The sequence below is a fragment of the Mandrillus leucophaeus genome, unplaced genomic scaffold (genome assembly GCF_000951045.1).
Source record: "Mandrillus leucophaeus isolate KB7577 unplaced genomic scaffold, Mleu.le_1.0 Scaffold4, whole genome shotgun sequence".
In the NCBI taxonomy this organism is placed as follows: Eukaryota; Metazoa; Chordata; class Mammalia; order Primates; family Cercopithecidae; genus Mandrillus; species Mandrillus leucophaeus.
The window spans coordinates 13,194,834-13,215,739 of NW_012104253.1; the positions used below are offsets into that span (position 1 = coordinate 13,194,834).

The following is a 20,906-nucleotide window of genomic DNA, read 5'->3' on the forward strand; positions in this document are numbered from 1 at the left end:
TTCTTCTAGGAGGTTGATAATTTACCTTTTACATTTAGATCTTGGATTCATTTTGAGTTCATTTTTGTATTTGATGTGAGATAGGGGTCCTTACTCATTCTTTGGCATGTGGATATCCAGCTGTCCTAGCATGACTTGTAGAAAAGACTATTCTTCTTCTATTGAATTGTTTTGGCACTTTTGTTGCAAATAAGTTGACCATAAATGGGACAGTTTATTTCTAGATTCCCAATTTTATTGCATTGATCCACATGTCTATCTTTATGCTAGTATCATATTGTTTTGATATTTTTGCTTTGTACTACAGTTTGAAATCAGGAAGCATCAATCTTCTAACTTTGTTCTTCTTTTTCAAGATTATTTTTGCTAGTCTGAGTTACCATATGAATTTTAGGATAAGCTTGCCAATTTCTACAAAGTAGCCATCTGGGATTCTGATAAGGACTGTACTGAATCCTTAGATATATTTGGGTAGTATTGCCCTTTTACTAATATTAAGTCTTCCAATCTATGAACATGGATGTCTCTCCATTTATTTAGATCTTTAATTTCTTTCAACAATGTTTTATGTTTTCAGAGTATAAGTTTTATACTTCTTCTGTTAAATTTATTTCTAATATTTTATTCTTTTTTACATTGTAAAGGGAATTGCTTTCTTAATCTCATTTTCAGATTGTTCACTGCAAGTACATAGAAATATAATAATTGATTTTTATATGTTGATCTAGTATCCTGCAGCCTTGCTAAACTTGTCTGTAAGATCTAATAGGTTTTTAGCAGTCAACTGAAATTTTGAAGCATTGTTTTGTCAAATATAAAATTTCTGGTTGACCTCACTTTCTTTCAGCATTTTGAAAATTTTATTCTAATGTCATCTGACACCTTTACTTCTGAATGAGAAGTCAGCTGTTAATTTTATGATTGTCTCCTGTATGTAATATGTTATTTTTCTCTGGATGCTTTTAAGATTTTTCTCTTTGGATTTACCCAAGTAAGGTTCCCTGAGCTTCTTGAATTGTAAGTTTAGCAAATTTGGAATGTTTCCGGCCATTATTTCTTCAAAAAAGAATTGTACCACAGGTCTCTAAGATCTTACCTGTGGCTTTGGCAGCTGAAATTGCTACTCAATTCTTTTAGCTTGCACTGCTAGTTTTTACAAACTGGTCTTCTGGGGGTGTCCTTTGCATGTTTATTGCCCAAGAATTTGGTCACAGTTTATATTTAAATCTCAGAGATTACTGTTCTTGCAGTTTCCTTATTCCTGGAATTTTCCTCTTAATATCCCAAATGCTCTGTCAACTCCACGCTCTGTCTCTGACATGTCATGCCAGTAAATACTTCAACGTTGTGCTACCTAAGCTTGGCTGTATAGAGTTCCACTATGTGGCTATATTATACACAACTGATGAATATTTTCATTATTTCCAATGTTCAGCCATTACAATGATGCAAAATTATTCTTGAACACATTTTATTTCACACATATGTGAGCATAATGTAGGAAAAATTCTGAACAGTGAAATTTCTAGGTAAAAGGTATATGCATTGGATGTTTTTGTTTAATTCTCTTTTAAAAAGATAGCATAGGATGTGACGTGTTGTTATTAATGTTGTAAAACATTGTTTTCTGATGTCTTCTTTATTCAAGTTCAGTGATCGGATTTTCTGGTTGGTTGATATTCCTAGAGAAAACATCACACAAAACACAGGTAAGAGTGATCTGAATTAATTCTTCTACCCCTGGGTCTGGATTTATCAAATAAAAAGAACAAAAAGAATTTATTATCTTAAAAATGATTTGTTGTCTCATGTAAATCTCCCATGTGGCATTTGGGACATACTTACTAAAAATTATCTGTGGTTTATCTGAATTTCAAATTTAACTGGGATACTGTATTTTATCTGACAGTCCTATTATAGGTAGATCGTTTTGACATATACAACATTTATATTATCCTTTATTTAAAATAAACTCATTTCTTAGAACTTGGAAATTGTAGTATTATTATGGGTACTAATTTATTTTACTGAAGATGAATCATTAATTTTAATATGTTATAAGCTGTACATATGACGTATTATTTTATTATGGAATCTACTATTAAGTATTTTGTGGCAGTGTAGCATCATATGCTACTGTATATACCTAGATGAAAAGAGGAGAAAAGTCGAATTCCAGGAACTGTGAATATTGATCTAGTGAACTGACCTAGTAGATCTCTAGGCATGAGACACATTCCCAGAGGTTAAAAATGGTGGAAGGTTTGTTGTTTTAATATGATAGGTACATTAAACAAAACCAACTTGACTCCACTTAAGGAAAAAGAAGAAATTTATTTTAGTCATAGAACCCAAAGACAAAAATGTGCCATCTTATAGGAAGGAATTAGAAATAAGAAATGGAAAACCATCGAGAACTGAGGGAATACTTTCACCTTGTTTGTCTTATCGGTATTTTCTATAAATTTACATTTATTTTTCTTTTTTGTAGACAGGCTTTCTAAAGTTGCCTCATTACAGTTGAATTTTATGTATCTTTCTTATGGGTCAGCCCAATTCCAAATTCCCTGGACAGTATCTGCAGTTGACTCATTGTTGATCCAGCATCCGCCTGTGTACCAAGCAAATATGGATTGGGAGAGTGGGATGGGGGAACCATACAGGCCAACCCCTTCTGGTATTGGAGTAAAGGACATTCCAAACTGTGTCCTATAGAATGAAGGCAAGGCAAGGTGAGGGTAAGTTAGAGATGATGGAAAAGATTCTATACATAAAAAAGTGTCAAAGATAAAGGTCTGCAATAGATGTTCCAGTGCCATAACATCTGGCATAGATTGTATCACTATCTTTACCCTTTATTCAACTTTTTTTCAAATTAATTTTCTTATTAGAGCTATGTGTGATTTTTAAAGGAATTTATCTTGAAAATTGTACTCTTATTTTTGATGTAGCCTAACTCTTATTAATATAATGATAGAATGTTATTCCAGAAGCTTAGCACAATATTGACATTCATTTGACCATTGAAGAAGTGAAGATCACATGTTATTTTTACTTCTACTCTTTATTTACAAACTTTAATTTTAGAAAAGCATTGATTCTAAAGTCACCCAGACAGGAACAAAGATGATATGAGAACTTAAGGATTTTAGAAAAAGACCAAATTAGCTCTTCCTCTCTTGACACAACTCCCTGGACTGAGTAAAAAGAAATATCGTTGTGCTAGTACTGTAATAGGAGGGGCTGGTTTATGTAGATAGTAATATGCTAAAAATCAGAGAAAAAATGTTCAGAGGTAAGGAGATCATATTCATTTACTTTTTCTTCTTTAATCATACCTTATTTACTGCTATGGCATGAATTTGAGTATTATGAGTATATGTAAAATCTTGGGAATATATTTGAGTGTATGTAAAATCTTGCAAAAGTAGGTTAGGCAACATCAACAACAAAGGTAGTAAAATAGTCATTGTAGTGGCAGTAGAAATAGCAGGCAGCATTTATTGAATTCTTATTATATGTCAGCACTGCTCTAAACGCTCTATCTATGTTAGTTCATTTATTCCTAACTATGTGGTAGATACTATTAATATCTTCATTTTCAGATGATTTAACTGAGGCCCATGGAGTTGTATGGAAATTTAGAGATAACTAGGTGGTGAAAGCAGCTTGAAGTGTGAACTACAAACAGTTGTTGAAAGTAAACAGCACCTCCTTGATTTACACTACATGATTTGCTCCTTTTCTTTTCATTTTAAAATAAGGTATAATTTGCATTCTAGGAAACATATCCTTTTTGGTGTCCAAAGCATATCCTTTTGGTTCTATGGGTTTTGATAAATGTTTACAACTGCGTAATCACTGCAGTGAAGACATAGACAGTTGCCTCAGGCAATAAAATCACTCCACCCATAATCAACCCCTCTCCATCTCCCAGGCCCTGGCAACCACTGTTCTGTTCTCTGTTCCTGTTGTTTTGTCTATACCAGGGACATATAAATGGAATCATAAACTATACAGCCTTTGAATCTGGCTTCTTTCACTTAGCTAATTCATTGGAGATTTGTCTATGTTATAGTTTCTCTAGTGTTCTCATTGGGTAGTATTTTTTGGTGTGGATAGTTAATCTTGTTGACGGGCATTTGGGTTTTTCCAGTTTTTGACAATTATGAATAAAGCTACTGCAAACAATCTCATACAGTTTTTTGTGTGAACATACATTTTTGTTGCATTTAGCTAATACCAAGTAGTAGGATTACTGTGTTGTATGGTAAGTGTAAGCTTAACTTTATAAGAAAAGCTGTCAAACGATTTCCCAGAGTGGCTTTATCATTTTGCGTTCTGACCACCAGGTGATCTGCATACATCCCAGAATGTAGTATATGTGTGTGTGTGTGTATGCTTGTACATATGTATGCATATATGTATGTGTAGACATATTTTTAAAATTTTTAGCCATTCTAAAAAAAAGTGTAGTGGCATTTGATTGTGTGTTGTGTTTGTTTGTTTGTTTGGGGTTTTTTGAGACAAAATCTCGCTCTGTCACCCAGGCTGAAGTGCAGTGGCGCAATCTCGGCTCACTGCAGCCTCCGCCTCCTGGATTCAAGTGATTCTCCTGCCTCAGCCTCCTGAATAGCCAGGATTATAGATACGAACCACTAGGCCCGGCTACTTTTTTGTATTTTTAGTAGAAACAGGTTTTCGCCATGTTGACCAGGCTGGTCTCAGGTGATCCACCAACCTCGGCCTCCCAAAGTGCTGGGATTACAGGCGTGAGCCACCGTGCCTGGTCTAATTGTGGTTTTCATTTGCATTTTTCTAACAACGGACACTGAGCATCTTTTTTTTGTCCTTATTTGCCATTTGGTTTACTATCTGTTCAAATGTTTTACAAGTTTATTATATATTCTGGATACGGGTGTTATTAGATATGTTTTGCAGATATTTTCTCCCCGTCTGGGGCTTGTCTTTTCATCTCTTAAGAGTATCTCTTGAAGATCAGAATTTTCAATTTTGCTGAAGGCTAATTTATCAGCTTTTTATGTTATGGATGGTACTTTTGACATCACAGCTAAGAAATCTTTGCCTAACCTAAGTTCACAAAGATATTCTCCTATATTTTCTTCTAGAAGTTTACACTTCTAGCTTTTGCATTTAGGTCTATGATTTATTTTGAGTTAATCTTTATAAGTTATATGGGCCAATGTTAATTTTTTGGAATTTGGATACCCAATTATTCCAGTGCCATTGTTGTAAAAACTTTTTATCTCCATTGAATTGCTATTTCTGGACTGTATCCTTTCACCAATACCACACTGTCTTGATTATTTTAGCTTCATAATAGGTCTTATAAGTAATGTTAGTCCTTCAATGTTGATCTTCTTTTTCAAAATTGTTTTGGTTATTATAGTTCTTTTGCCTTTCTATGTAAATTTTAGAATCAACTTGTTTACTTCTACAAAAATACTGCAGTGATTTTTAATTTTGTATTGCATTGAATCTATAGATCAGTTTAGGGAGAGTCAGTATCTTTTTTTTTTTTTTTTTTTTTTTTTTTTTGAGATAGAGTCTTGCTCTTATTGCCCAGGCTGGAGGGCAGTGGCATGATCTTGGCTCACCACAACCTCCATCTCCCAAGTTCAAGCGATTCTCCTGCCTCAGCCTCCCCAGTATCTGGGATTACAGGCACCTGCCACCATGCCCGGCTAATTTTTTTTGTAGTTTTTGTAGAGATGGGGTTTCGCCGTGTTGGCCAGGCTGGTCTTGAACTCCTAACGTCAGGTGATCCACCCACCTTGGCCTCCCAAAGTGCTGGGATTACAGGCATGAACCACCTTGCCTGGCTGGGAGAGTCAATATCTTAATAGTAACGAGTCTTCCAAGCCATGGAGACACTGTATCTCTCCATTTGTTTACATCTTTTTAAAAATTTATTTCCCAGCACTTTGGGAGGCCGAGACGGGTGGATCACAAGGTCAGGAGATCGAGACCATCCTGGTGAACACGGTGAAACCCCGTCTCTACTAAAAATACATAAAAAACTAGCCAGGCGAGGTGGCGGGCGCCTGTAGTCCCAGCTATTGGGGAGGCTGAGGCAGGAGAATGGCGTAAACCCGGGAGGCGGAGCTTGCAGTGAGCTGAGATCCGGCCACTGCACTCCAGCCTGGGTGACAGAGTGAGACTCCGTCTCAAAAAAAAAAAAAAAAAAAAAAATTTATTTCATCCAGGTTTTGTGGCTTTCAGCTTAGAGACCTTGCACATTAAAAAAAAAAGTATACCAAAATTATTCTTTCAGGGATCATCGCTATAGTTTGTTACTTTGTTACTAGAAAAGCTTCTGTGAATGTGTAGAGCACTGGAAACTACAAGGCGCAGGCTCAGCATTCTCTCCTAAGCGTGAAGCTGGCGCCTGGTGTTGGTTGGCTGCAACTGCCATTTGCCATTGATGATCATTCTTCGCTTCTTGTGGTAGAGGAAGAGGGAGAGAATGCAGTTTGAGTGGTTTCTATTTTTTTGTTTTTTGTTTTTTAAGTTATACCTTAGTAGTTCGTGGTTTTGGGCCAGGCGCGGTGGCTCAGGCCTGTAATCCCAGCACTTTGGGAGGCCGAGGCGGGCAGCTCACCTGAGGTCAGGGGTTCGAAACCAGCCTGACCTACATGGTGAAACCCTGTCTCTACTAAAAATACAAAAATTAGCCTGGCACAGTGCAGGGCACCTGTAATCCCAGCTACTCGAGAGACTGAGGCAGGACAATTGCTTGAACCCAGGAGGCAGAGGTTGCAGTGAGTCGAGATCGCACCCTTGCACTCCAGCCTAGGTGACAGAGAGACACTCCGTCTCAAAAAAAAAAGTAGTTAATGGTTTCAGTGTTATTGTAAGTGGTACTTTTTACTATGTTGATTTCCAGTTGTTCATTGTTCGTATGTAGAAAAACGATTGAGTTCTGTTTATTGATCTTGTATACTGCAATCTTGTTAAATTCACTTATTGGTTCTAATAGCTTTTAATATATTCTTTGGGATTTTCTACATGGATAATCACTCATTTAGGAATGGAGATTATTTTATTTCTTCTCTTCCAATATGTATTCATTTTGTTTCTTTTTCTTTTCTTTTCTTTTTTTTTTTTTTTTTTGGGCCTTATTGTACTGGTAGGACCCTAGTATGATTCCGGTATGAAAGGAATAGTAAGAGAGGACATCCTTGCCTTGTTTCCAGTTTTAGGGAAAAAACATTTGTGTTTTACATAGGCACCCTTCATCAGGTTGAAGAAATTTCTTTCATTACAAGTTTGCTGAGTTTTTATTATTGGTGTCAAATCTTGTTAAATTATTTTTTGCATCTATTGAGATGATTATAAGGATTTTCTTATAATTGTCTGTTGATATGATAAATTACATTGATTCATTTTTGAATTTTGAACCAGTCTCGGAATCCTAGGACAAACAACACTTGGTCATGATGTATTATCTTATTTATATATTCCTGGATTCATTTGGCTAGTAGGCTTCCTAGGTTATCAGTCTGGAGATTTATTTTCTTTTCTTGTAATGTTTTTATCTCATTTTGGTATTTGAGTAAGGTTGTCATTACCAAATGAGTTTGGATGAGTTCCCTGCGTTTCTATATTCTGGCTGAGTTTTTGTAGAATTGGTGTCATCTTTTCATTAATTGTTTGGTGGGATTAACCAGTGAAGATACCTGGACTTGGAGTTTTCTTTGTGGAAGGATTTTAAATACACATTAATTATCCCTTAATAGATTTAGGAATATTCAAGTTTTCTGTTTCTCCTTAAGTGAGCTTTGGCAGTTTGTGTCTTTCAAAGAAAGTGTCCATTTCATCTAAGTTGTTGAATCTATGGACACAGAGTTGTTTGTGATATTCCCTTCTTATCCTTAGAATATCTATAGTGTCTGTAGTGGTGTTCCCTATTTTATCTGTAACATGAGTTATTTGTATTTTTTAAATTATTAGTCTTGCAGAGATTCATCAGTTTTTATGTTTCAAAGAGACATCTTTTGATTTCATTATTTCATTAATTGTGTATATTTTTTTCTGTTCCTAAGTTCATCAATTGCCATTCTTTATCTTATCTTTCTACTTGCACTGGACTTAATTTGCTGCTGCTTCTTTTTTTTTTTTTCCTAGTTTGTTAGGAATCTTTAGATCAGCGATCAGCAAACTACTGACCCCTGATCCTACCTACTGCCTATTTTTGTAAATAAAATTTTATTGGAGCACAATCATGCTCATTTATTTATGTGTCTTCTGTGGCTGCTTTTATGCTACACTGGTATAGTTGAAGTGGTGTAACAGATATCATATAACATATAAGGCCCCAAATATTTACTATCTGACCCTTTACAAACTCTTTACTATCTTCCAAAGCCTGCTTCATATATAGCAGATCTTTGAATAACCTCATTTCATTCAACATCATTTCATTATAATATTGATAAGGAAAGAAAGTCAATTCCTGGCCAGGACCACTGTCTGTGTGGAGTGCTCATATTCTCCCCATGTCTGCGTAGGTTTTCTCTGAGTACTCTAGTTTCCTAGCACAGCCAAAGATGTGCATGTTGGGTTGATTGGTGTGTCTAAATTGTCCCCGTATGACTGAGCTTGAGTGTGTGTGTAAGTGCACCTTGTGATGAAATGGCGTTCAGTCTAGGGTTGGTTCCTGCCTTGTTCCTGAGCTGCTGGAGTAGGCTCCCGTGATTCTGAACTGAAATAAGCAGGCTAGAAAATGGATGAATGAATGAATAATTGCAAATTATTATAAAGTAAAAATTTATAAAGTATATGATAATCATACAAACAAATGCATGACAGTAAATGATGCAATACAAAAGCCCACAGTTAGCCTGCCATGTTTGTGATTGTTTTTTAACTGCATGTGGTAGAGGATGCTCCTTACAGTTTCCCTTTGCAAACATTTATTCCTTGATTTAATCCACCACCGCTATGACCACATTACTTACAGATTCACCAAAAATTGGGTAAATAATTATCTTACTTGTTTTTATTAATCTTTTCAAAATCTATGCATAGCTCACATTTGTTTTAGTGTTTAATATTAGAAGAATTTGGGGTCTTTATTTAGAAGTTTGGTGATGTTTTTGTGGCCAGGCATATGCCGTAGAAACTTAACTCTTGTTTATATCAATTTGCCTGTGGTGAAACTGGTTCTATTATACATTGTTTTGCCTAAAGTCCTAGTTTCCAAGAACATATTGATGATGTTAAGTGAGAACTTGCTGTAATTAATTTGAGATTTCTTTTTTCTAATGCAAGTATTTTACTGCTATATATTTCTCTCTAAGCATTGCTTTATCTGCATCCAATAAATTGTGATGTTGTATTTTCATTTTCTTTCAATTAAAAATATTTTCTGATTCCCCACAGCACTTCCTCTTTGATATATGGTTTTTTAGAAGTGTGTTGTAAAATGTTCAAATATTGGGGAATTTTTCAGATGTCTTTATGTTATTGATTTTTCTAGCTTATTCCATTATGTTTAGAGGGCGTATTTCATGTGATAGCAATTTAATTTATTAAAATGTGTTTTATGGCTTATTTAGTAAATGTCCCATGTACTCTTGACATAACTTTTGATTTATGTATTTTGAAGCTCTGTTGTTAAGCATGTCTACACTAAGGGTTGTCATGCCTTTATCATATGTATTGTCCTTCTTTATTCCTAATATTGCATTGGTCTGAACTCTCCTTCGTCAGATATTGATATGGCTGCTACAACTTTCTTTTGATTAGTGTCATATTTCTTCATCCTTTCACCTTTTTTTCAAGATAACTTTTGGAACACTTTCATCAACAGAATGGAAGTACACAAATGAATCTTAAAACCAGCTGCGTGCAGTGGCTCACACCTATAATCCCAACACTTTGGGAGGCCAAGGCCGGCAGATCACTTGAGGTCAGCAGTTCGAGGTCAGCCTGGCCAACATGGTGAAAACCTGTCTCTACTAAAAATACAAAAATTAGCTGGGTGTGGTGGCACATGCCTGTAATCCCAGCTACTTGGGAGGCTGAGGCAGGAGGGTCACTTGAACCCGGGAAGTGGTGGTTGCAGTGAGCTGAGATGGCACCACTGCACTCCAGCCTGGGAGACAGAGACTCTGTCTCAAAAAACAAATAAAATAAATAAAACCAGTGCATCAATGAGTAAGATCTAACACAAAAGTACCCATACCTCATGACGAAAATATAATCAGATGGAGGAAGACAAAAGTCTAAGAGAATGGAGGAGATATGCATATGAGGAAGGAAGGACTCTGGGACTGAATTATCAGATGGACTCAGCAGATGTCTTTAAGTTTCACATACCCTGAGCCCCTAATCAGTGGTTTGAGACAAGCATTATATTTGGTCACAGTGGGTATATGCTATGTCCAGAATGGGAAGAAAGTTCAGAATCCTGTGGAGACTGTAGACACTTAACTCTATAATAATGAGGTGGAGGGTATGAGGATGCTAGAGCTCTAGGGAAGCTCTTTCTTTGTGTCATTAACCACACTGCAGCAAGATATGGTAAAAAATTATTCAAGTTACTAGTTTAATGGAAGAGTCAGAGTGGCTACAGAAAAGGCTCCTGAAAACATCCAACTGGCATGGAGGAAATAAACATTCAGCCACTAGAGTAGTTATGGTGCCACGCTCAAGAGTTGGTAGACGAAAGGTGTTCTCTCTGATTGACTTATAAAAGACAATCTTTCTTCACATAGAGGACTAGAAGGTTCTATCAGTACTGACCTTTTCCTGTTTAGTCTTCTATCTTGAAGCATCTCTGGGTTTACTGCTAGGATCATAGCAATCATCAGCTTCAGGTGTAGTTTTGTAATGGTGCCAAGTAGAGTTCTTAAAAACTGGACATCTCTCAAATGATTCACTTAAAACAGCCTTTAAATAAGTGACAGCATCAATACCCATTTATTCCATCACATAGTATTAGATCTCCTTAAAAATATGTAGCATGCAGATGAAAAAAAATGGTGACTTTTGACTGAATCCAGCCAAAGGGACAACTCTTATAGGCTATAGCTATGTCTATTAGAATTTGAGTACATATAGTTTTAAAAAGATGCATTTTCAAAGTGAGTCACCACCACCTCGGTCACTTATCTTAGTGAATAAATCTTTTCTTTTAACCCAAATGACAAGGGTTTTAACAGCCAAATATCTCTATTTTCTGTCTTCATGGAGTGCTACTGTTGTTCTCACTGAGTTCGTGAATTGCATGTATAACAGAGGTATAGGCATATAAACTACTTGAATAGGTTTGTCTGGAGTTTTGGCACTGACCTCTTCAACTTCCACCTCTGGAGCTACCAGCTAATACTATTCACACAGCCACTTGGCTGTTTCATATACATTGTTCACTACATCAGCCACATTACAGGTGAGATCACTATTTCTTCTGTGTTTAGAATGAGCAGGGATAGTGTCACCATCAAACAGAAGTGCGTGCTAGTTAATAAGCATGTGGGAAGAAATGGAGTTGGGATAAAACCATTCTGGAAGATACTGGCAATACTACTAATAAAAGACTCAAACACATAATTTTTCTTGTATTCAATCACTCCATGTACCGCTATAGAAACCACATTTTTCTGACTTTCATCAGTACTTATTGAAAGTACTTATCTAAGACCTGTGGATCTTCAGATCTTCAGGGCTCTTATTTTTAAATTCTTTTTTTTTTTTTTTTTTTTTGAGATGGAATCTCGCTTTGTCACCCAGGCTGGAGTGCAGTGACTCACTCGGCTCACTGCAAGCTCCACCTCCTGGGTTCATGCCATTCTCCTGCCTCAGCCTCCTGAGTAGCTGGGACTACAGGCGCCTGCCACCATGCCCGGTTAAATTTTTTGGGTTTTTTTTGTATTTTTAGTAGAGACGGTGTTTCACCATGCTAGCCAGGATCGTCTCAATCTCCTGACCTCATGCTCTGCCCACCTTGGCCTCCCAAAGTGCTGGGATTACAGGCATGAGCCATCGTGCCTGGCCCTTATTTTTATATTCTAAAACTTCAAGAAAGTTCTGCATATACCAACTTTGAACCAATCCCACTGAAGGCCTGTTAAACCACTTACCCAGCAGAAAATTGGCTTCATTCACTATGTTAGCTGGTAGCACAGGAATCTCCCTTTGTAAAATCATATATGATGTTCTCTCAAGCCATTATCTCTCCCAAAGTCCAGGAATTTCTTGATGGAGAGTGATGACAGCAAGAGGCACAGATAGCAATTGATGTACTTGGGCACTGGCTGCTTTAGTAGCCACCAGTGTAGCCATAGCCTTGCCATGACAGTGCACAGACCTGCCTAGATGCCTGGGTGGACACGGGGGTCTATGCAGCCAGACCATTTGGACTAGGCGTGTTCTTCATGAGTGAACCCCTGTTTCAGTTTCAACCTCAGCCTTGGCCCATTGGTACAGCCACTTCAGCAGCTCCCAGGCTAAAGCTACTGCTCTTGGCTTTCCCAGGCCCTATCCATTCTTTTACTTTTAACTTATTTATGCTTTTACATTTAAAATAAGTTTGTTATAAATAACATATAGTTTAATTTTGATTTTTACATCTAATCTGTGGAATCTATTCTTTTAGATGATATTTTAGACCACTTACATTTAATGTAATTGTTGATACAGCTAGTTATATTAAAATCTACCACCTTGCATGTTGTTTCTATTTGTTCAATCTCCTCTGTTTTGCTTTTCTCCTCTTTTTCTGTCTTCATTCATATTCATTCTTTTCTATGATTCCATTTTATATCCACTATTGGCTTATTAGTTATACCTTAAAAGCTTTTTTTGTTGTTCACCTTAGGGTTTGTATGATACATTTTAATTAATCATGGTCTGCTTCACAAGAAGAGTCATAATTTGCTTTTTATCAATCCCCTACAGCTCTAGAACAATTATGACCTAAATATTAGTATCTAGATTCATTGCTATGATGGTACGATCACTTCATAATTCTTTTTTCATTATTTTATGAGCAAAATGTTTATAGGGAAAACATATGAAATTTGACATATAAATGCCAACAAAATAGTTGGAAAAGGAAAGGCTATCATTGTTGGTAATGTTCACATATCCTTAAATTTCACCAACACGACATATGAAAAAATAGTTGATTATTTGCCTTTTGTTTTCAAACAGATATTGCAGCTGTAGAAGAATGGTTGGTAAGGATCACTTTACATCATGGACTAAATATTTATGCTACTGAAGGAACTCTATTGGATCGTATTCGAGGTAAATGCCAACGGACAGAAGTAAAATGGAATTCATATATTGTTTCAACAAACTTTGACGTCTGCTATATGCCAGATTCTGAGGTCCTAGAGATTAAAAATAGAAAAAAAAAGAGAGAGAGTCATGACCCTTGAGGCACTCACAATCTGATAGGACAAAGAATTAAATACATGTGGGTAAATTATGAACAGAGATCTGCAAAGAGTGCTATAGAAATATGGAAATACAGGCTGGGCAGGGTGGCTCACGCCTGTAATCCCAGCACTTTGGGAGCCAAGGTGGGCAGATCACTTGAGGCCAGAAGTTTGAGACCAGCCTGGCCACCATGGTGAAACTCCATCTCTACTTAAAATCCAACATTAGCCAGGGGTGGTGTCACATGCTTGTAGTCCTAGCTACTTGGGAGACTGAGGCAGGAGAATCGCTTGAACCCAGGAGGCAGAGGTTGCAGTGAGCCAAGATTGCACCAGTGTATTCCAGCCTGGGCAACAGAGTGAGACTGTGTCTCAAAAAAAAAAAGGGAAATACATATTTTACTGTGGCCATATTGAGGGTCATTATAAACAATGGCGTATAAAGTTGATAATATTTACTTATTCCAAAAAAGTATGTAGTTTTAAGTAGCTTCCAAAATTAAAAAAAAAAAAAAAAACAGTGTTACTAATTGTCCAATAGTAATTACAATACTGTCTTTGGGACTCTGATAGTTTGGTATCCTATGCTACTTTTTAAGTACTGAAATATCAATATAAAATTGTTATATCAATTTTTAAAAGATCTGAAATCTGAATCATTTACAAATTGAGATGCACCTAAAATATTACATACTGTATTAAAATGCTAACTTACATTTGTTTAGAATGTACTGTGGTATAATTGCAACAAAAAGCTTCACAAATTGGTAGATCTTTGAAAGCGCCAGGTGCAGAGATGAGATTGATCTGTTTGAAGAACTGAAAGGAGATTAGTGTTGCTGAAGCATAGTAAATGACAGAGTGGTGGATCATGAGTTTGGAGAAGCTGGCAGGGATCTTGGTAAAAAGTGTGGACTTTATTGTAATTATGATTTAGAGCCATTGGGATATTTTAAGCAGAGAAATAATAAATTCTGATTTATCTTTTATAATGAAAAGATCATTTTGGCTGCTGTGTAGAGAATAACTCTTGAGGAAGGATAGCAAGAATGGAATAAAGGAAATTGGTAGCAGTTGTTGCAGTAGTCCCCCTTGAGGAGGTCTGGAGTAGATGGACAGTAGCATTAGCAGTGGAGTTGGTGAGCAGAGCCTTCAGAATACATTTTGAAAGTAGAGCTGCTATGGCTTCTTGGTGGACTAAGGTGGGGGAAAGCAGAAGTAACAAGGATGATGCCTGGATTTCTTACTCAAACATTCAAGTAGAGGATGTTATCATTCACCAAAATGCTTAAGACAGGAGGAGCAGACACTGGGACATAGGAATCAAGAGTTAAAGCTAGAGTTAGAAATCTTTATTCACTCCTGAACTCAAAAGAGAGTGTAAAACCTTGTCTCTATTTCTTTATATCCAATCCACACCCCAAACCACTCATTTATTTCCATCTCCTCCACGCTACTCAAACTGCTGCTAATCATAGTCACCAGTGACCTTCATAGAGGTCACTTTTCTGTCCCCTTTTTAGCTTCTTAGTAGCTGTCAAAACTTTTAATCACTTCTTTGTTCTTAAAATGCTTAAGATTTTACTACCTGACTTCAGGAGCTTGTATATAAGTAGGGGGGCATTGTCAGCTCAGTGATGTCCAGTGGTAGGCTGAACTCTCCCTGACCTGGGTGTGAATGGTCTGCAAACACATACTACACCCTTTGCCCCACATTTCTTTGAATTCTGGAATGACTTCCTGGTGAATTAGTGTAGTTAGAGATTGTGTCTTTTTCCCTTCTTGGCTGTCCCTGTGCTGCACTATGTCTACCCTGATGAAAAGTTAGCTTCTTGCTTTGCACAAAGTGAAAAAAATATCACACAAAGTCTTTGGGTTTGTAGCAGATTTTGTTGAAAGGTAGGGAGACAGAGGAGAATGTAAATAGCTAAATAACTGGTTATTAGTTATCTCTGCTCTTAAAAGTGCTTTGACTATTTTTGAAATTCACATAGCAGTAGTCTTTCAAATTGCTCTGGCTTACTTTTTGTACTCTTTTTTTTTTTTTTCTCATTTTTTTCCAAAAGAAAAAAAAACCCTCCCTTTTTTAAATGCATGAAAATTCGACTTTAGATCCAATCCTTTGCATATCCAAAAGTAATATTATAAGTTTTAAAATTTGTGAAGCCTTGTCTGATGATGTTCTTTCAAAAGGCTCATTGTCTACCCTGGTCTGGTGAGGAAGAGTGTACCCTGATTCTTCTACTTACAGTGAGTGCAGAGTCCTATTGGAGCACCTGGGAGGAGAGCCTCACTCATTCTAGGGCATCATGGAAGGCTTCCCAAAGAGGGAGACATTCACATCGAGGACTGAAAAATAGGGTTGTGAGAAAAACAGATATTTAAAGCCCCATGAACTAGAGCCTCTAGTGGGAGGGCAGTTCTGGCAAGAAGTAAAGCTGAGGAACCAAGAGGACGTTAGATTCTGGAAGGCCTGGTTTGCCACGTGAAAGACCTTATTCGCCACTAGTGCTACTATTCTGCCTGTGCTGCATTGGAGATGCCTCACCTCTGATTGCTTTTTCTTCTGCATCTCATTTGCAACTTCTATCTTGCAGAAATCCTTCTAAGTCTCTTGGCCCCTAATGATAACTGTCCCTGTTCACCACTGCTACTCTGGATTTATTCTCATTTTCATCTACCTACTGTTGTTTCAATGAGACTGGGAAGGGAACAGAAAGTAAATGAATGGGCTCCTGAAGCAGAAGTTATAAATGTATTCTGTGATTCTGCAATTCCATTTATACAGATAGATCCTGTGGCAAATAGTATTTTTCAACTATCTTCCAGAAATCCCTCTAAGTCTCTTGGCCACTAATGATAACTGTCCCTGTTCTCCCCTGCTACTCTGGATTTATTCTCATTTTTATATATCTACTGCTATTTCAGTGGGATTGGGAAGAGAACAAAAAGGAAATGAGTGGGCTCAGAAGTTATAAATGTGTGTATTCTGTGATCCAGCAATTTCATTTCTAGGGACAGATCCTGTGGCAAATGGTATTTTTCAAATGTGGCCAAAGCTATCTCTCCCATTCCACATGCTGCAATGTAACCTTGCCAGCCCCCCATCAAGGGGAATTAGACTTTACTCCTTATATCCTGGAAAATAGTCACTGACTGATTTTTAACCAATGCAGAGTGAGGTAATACACCTTTTTTGAACTATAGAATGGTTTCTTTACATAGTTCTTTTAAAACCTTTAAAGGAAAGTAGCAATGTTCCATTTTCAAGGGTGCTCCCACCATTTAAACACCCAAATTTGATTTCTGCAGAACCGATTCTTCAGTGGGCTCCTGGGGTTGAGATTCCAGCAAGTGAGATGGGTAAAATATATCCACATGTGGTAGATCTCAAAGTGACAAAATGCCCCTGTGCCAACGACGTGGCATTACTAGGCTTCGTTATGGATGCACTACTTGATGGTAGGTTTACAGCTTCATTAAATGTTGATGTTGGCATTTGTATTTTATAACAGTAATGTTTAACTGGCAGCAGAAATAAATGCATAGACATAGGGAAGGAAAATTGTTTCCTAAAAATATCTAAAAATTTATTCTTCAATACTGTGTGTTGTCTGCTTGCAAGTGTGATATACTAAGTATGTTTTCTTGCTGTGACTTTTTGCCATGTTAATTGTGACTTTAGTGTGTCTCCTAATTTCCTTTATGCCATGCCCTCCATTAATATGTTACTTTCTCCCAGAGATTTTCTGCTATTCCTGCCATGTATAAATAGGTATTGTTGTTCCTGAAATACCACATTACTTTGCTTATGTTTGCATTTTTTTCATTACTATTGTAATATCTGAGAGCATCTATATAGGGAAAGAAATAACTGTTTCTCTCTATATTCATTTCATAACACTCTACTACCAAATGTATGGATTTTCCACACCAGGTGATTCTCCAGTTCTCTGTGGATGACCGAGTAGGTGCCCTATGGTTTAATTCAATTCCGGCACTAGCTATCTGGAGTTAGCACAGACCCTCCTCCCTAACCAACAACAGATTAAGGGCTCAGTTCCCCAAGACTGTGCCCCAATTCAAATGCCAGTCACAAGTCCTAGGCTGTAGTTCCAATCAACTAATTATAATTTGGGGAGGTCCCACAACCCCTTCCTTGAGTTCAATAATTTGCTAGCACAACCCATAGAACTCAGGGGAACATTTATTTAGGTTTGCCAGTTTATTATAAAGGACAAAACAAAGGATACAGTAAACAGTTGGGCAAGGTCCGAAAGATTCCCAAGTAAAGGAGCTTCTGTCCCTGTGGAGTTGTGACACGCCACACCCCTGGTATGTAAATGTGTTTTAGCATTCCAAAACCTGCACTGTAAGGATTTTTATGGAGGCTTTATCACATAGACGTGATCAATTATTTATTCAATCTCCAGCCCCTCCCCACTTCCTGGGAGATACACTGAGGGGCTGAAGGCTCCAAGCTTCTAATCGTGACTTGCTTTTTCTGGCAACCACCCCACATCTTAAAGCTATCTGGGGGTCTGTCAAGAGTTGCTTCATTAGAACAAAAGACAATCACATCACCCAGGAAATTCCAAGGAGTTTAGGGGTTCTGTATCAGGAACTGGGGCCGGAGACCAAATATTTGAACAAAGGATGTTCCTAGCACTCCATCATGCAGGAAATTGTGGGGGTTTTAGGAGTTCTCTATCAGGAGCCAAGGAAAACCAAATATATATTTCTCATTATATCACAATATTATAATGTCATTACACATTTCAACTACTAATAGTATTATTCTAATTATTGTTCTTAGCTAATTGATGACCTCCTAGACCCCAAATTCAGTGAATATAAAGAAAAATAAATACATATAAAAATTAAACAATAAGAAACAAAATGTTATTACTTATAGATAATATGTATACCTACATAAAAATCCAAAAAGATCTATAGAAAAACTCAGAACAAATATGGGCATGCTGGAAGGTTGTGAGATAGAATAACAATGTATAAAAATCACTCCACCAAGGACTAATTAAAGATTACAATTTAAAAAATCCTATTAAGGTAAGAAATCCCAAAAAGTACCCAGGAATAAAAAAAGGAGTTGCAAGGCCTATTGTGTAGAAACTATAAAACTAATGAAGGTCAATAAAAAAGACCAAAATAAATAAGAGATTTCATGTTTATAAGCAGGAACTTCTGGTATTATAAAGATTTATTTTATAAATAAATTTATTACAAATAAAATTTATTACAAATTTATCAATCAATTCAATATGATTCCAAGAAAAATTATAACAATGTTTTTGGTTTGTGTGTGTGTGTGTGTGTATGTGTGTAAAAATTGGCAAGCCAAACACAAAATTCATATGGGAGAATGATACACCATGAATAGCAAACATAATTTTAGAGAAAATAAAAAGAACAAAAATTTGTCCTAGCATGACTTATTATAAAGGAACAGATTAAAACAGTATGCATCAGTATAGGGATAGACAAATAATCTTGCCCAAATCTCTTTGACTTCCTAATGGCTTACAGTCTGCTTCTGCTGAATTCCTTTAGTTTTACTAGGTTGGTGCAAAAGTAATTGAGGTTTTTGCAATTACTTTTAATGGCAACAACCATGATTACTTTTGCACCAACCTAATAAATGTGTCTTTTTCCACTCTCTGCTGTCATATGCTACACTATGTCAATCCAGATAGAAACTTGGCTCCTTTTCTTATCTTGTTCTGTGAATAGGAGGTCCTAGCCAGGACCTCCTCCTCCTCTTTATCCAAACACCAATACTTACCTTACTTCCGTGAGCCACAGGAGAGGGGTCATTCTCAACTCCTCATGCTTGATTCTGCCTTACAAATGAAAGTTATGGGAGAGAAGCAGCAGTCTTAATTCCTTGGGATCACACTCATGAGGCCACCTCAACCACTCAAGAAAACAAACAACTTCAGCAACAGGTTCTTTAGGTGAAACCACCTTTTCCCCAACTGGTCACCACTGTGCTGAAGCAAAAAAGGAAGTTCTCACAGTATCAAGCTGTGACTGCCTAAACCAGCAATCCTTTTTTTCTTTTTCTTTTTTCTTTTTTTCTGGAGTCTGGGTCTTTCGCCCAGGCTGGAGTGAAGTGGCGCGATTTCGGCTCACAGCAACCTCAACCTCCTAGGCTCAAGCAATCCTCCCACCTCAGCCTCCCACGTAGCTGGGATTACAGGTGCACACCACCACACCCAACTAGCAATTCCTTTGTGAGGCCTTGTTTGTCCTCCTGGCCTTCATACCACATGGAGTTAATGGTGGGAACAGCTATGCAGTAGCCCCATGTACTCCAGTTTGGACTTATTACCCCCTTTTCTCCTCTAGGATATTCTTCAGATATAAACGTCAGGTCTCCCATCAGTTACCAGAAACATAAACCTCCCTAGATCGTTTCTGGTTATCCTATCCCACATACTGTTCTGATCATCCTCTAATTTGATTCAAACTTTTATCCCTCTCTATCCACCCAAATCCTTTCATTAGAATTTGTGACCTGTCATTAACAAACTCCCCCATATTACTCACTTTTTTTCTGAATGGTCCCTTAACTTTCTTTCCATAAAGAGTGCCTGGTCATCCCCAGATGACATTCTTTCCCCTCAGCCCTCCCACATATCACATATCTCAAAACCCAGGTGGGGGTTGTTGTCTTTGCTCCTTAGGATTACTGCTTAATCATTACTCCTTTCATCTTGTTTGAAACATGGAACTTTTTTGAACTCAGACTTTACCTCCCTCTAACTTTTCTTGGTTGCCAGCATTTGGTGACCTCCTCACCACTCACAGTCATTCATTTACAAGTTTAACCTCTGGGTCTCTGCCTTCCTCTCCACTTGACTTTCATCACTATTTTTGGTGACGTCACCATCCATAATGGATGATCCACACAGTAAAAAGTACCCAGCTTCAAGGCTTCTTTTCGTACAATGATCTTTCCCCTATCTTACTCTTATGGTAGTATTCTTCTTAAAATTTTTTATTTAATAATTTTAACTTTTATTTTAGATTCCAGGGGAAGTACGTCACCCTGATACCAAAACCTGGCAAAGACACAACAAAAAAAGAAAACTAGAAGCCAATATTTTGATGAACATAGACAGAAAAATTCTTGACAAAATAGTAGCAAATAGAATCCAGCAGCATATTACTATGCAGCCGTAAAAAAAGAGTGAGTTCATGTCTTTTGCAGGGACATGGATAAAGCTGGAAACCATCATTCTCAGCAGACTAACACAGGAACAGAAAACCAAACATCACTGGTTCTCACTCATAAGTGGGAGTTGAACAATGAGAACCTATGGGCATAGTGAGGGGAACATCACACATCAGGGCCTGTCGGGGGATGGGGGCAAGAGGAGGAATAGCATTAGGAGAAATATCTAATGTAGATGACGGGTTGATAGGTGCAGCAAACCACCATGGCACATATATACCTATGTAACAAACCTGCAC

The 20,906-nt window shown here is 37.2% G+C and overlaps 1 protein-coding gene across 1 annotated transcript in view; it reads left to right on the top strand.

The window, feature by feature from the left end:
- Positions 1-20,906, top strand: part of CATSPERB (catsper channel auxiliary subunit beta) — a 158,749-nt gene that overhangs the window by 11,705 nt on the left and 126,138 nt on the right. Inside the window, exons 5-7 of the mRNA XM_011991778.1 lie at positions 1,649-1,709; positions 13,180-13,275; positions 16,722-16,871. Of these exons, the coding sequence (XP_011847168.1) occupies positions 1,649-1,709; positions 13,180-13,275; positions 16,722-16,871 (307 nt within the window). The remainder of the gene's footprint in view (positions 1-1,648; positions 1,710-13,179; positions 13,276-16,721; positions 16,872-20,906) is intronic.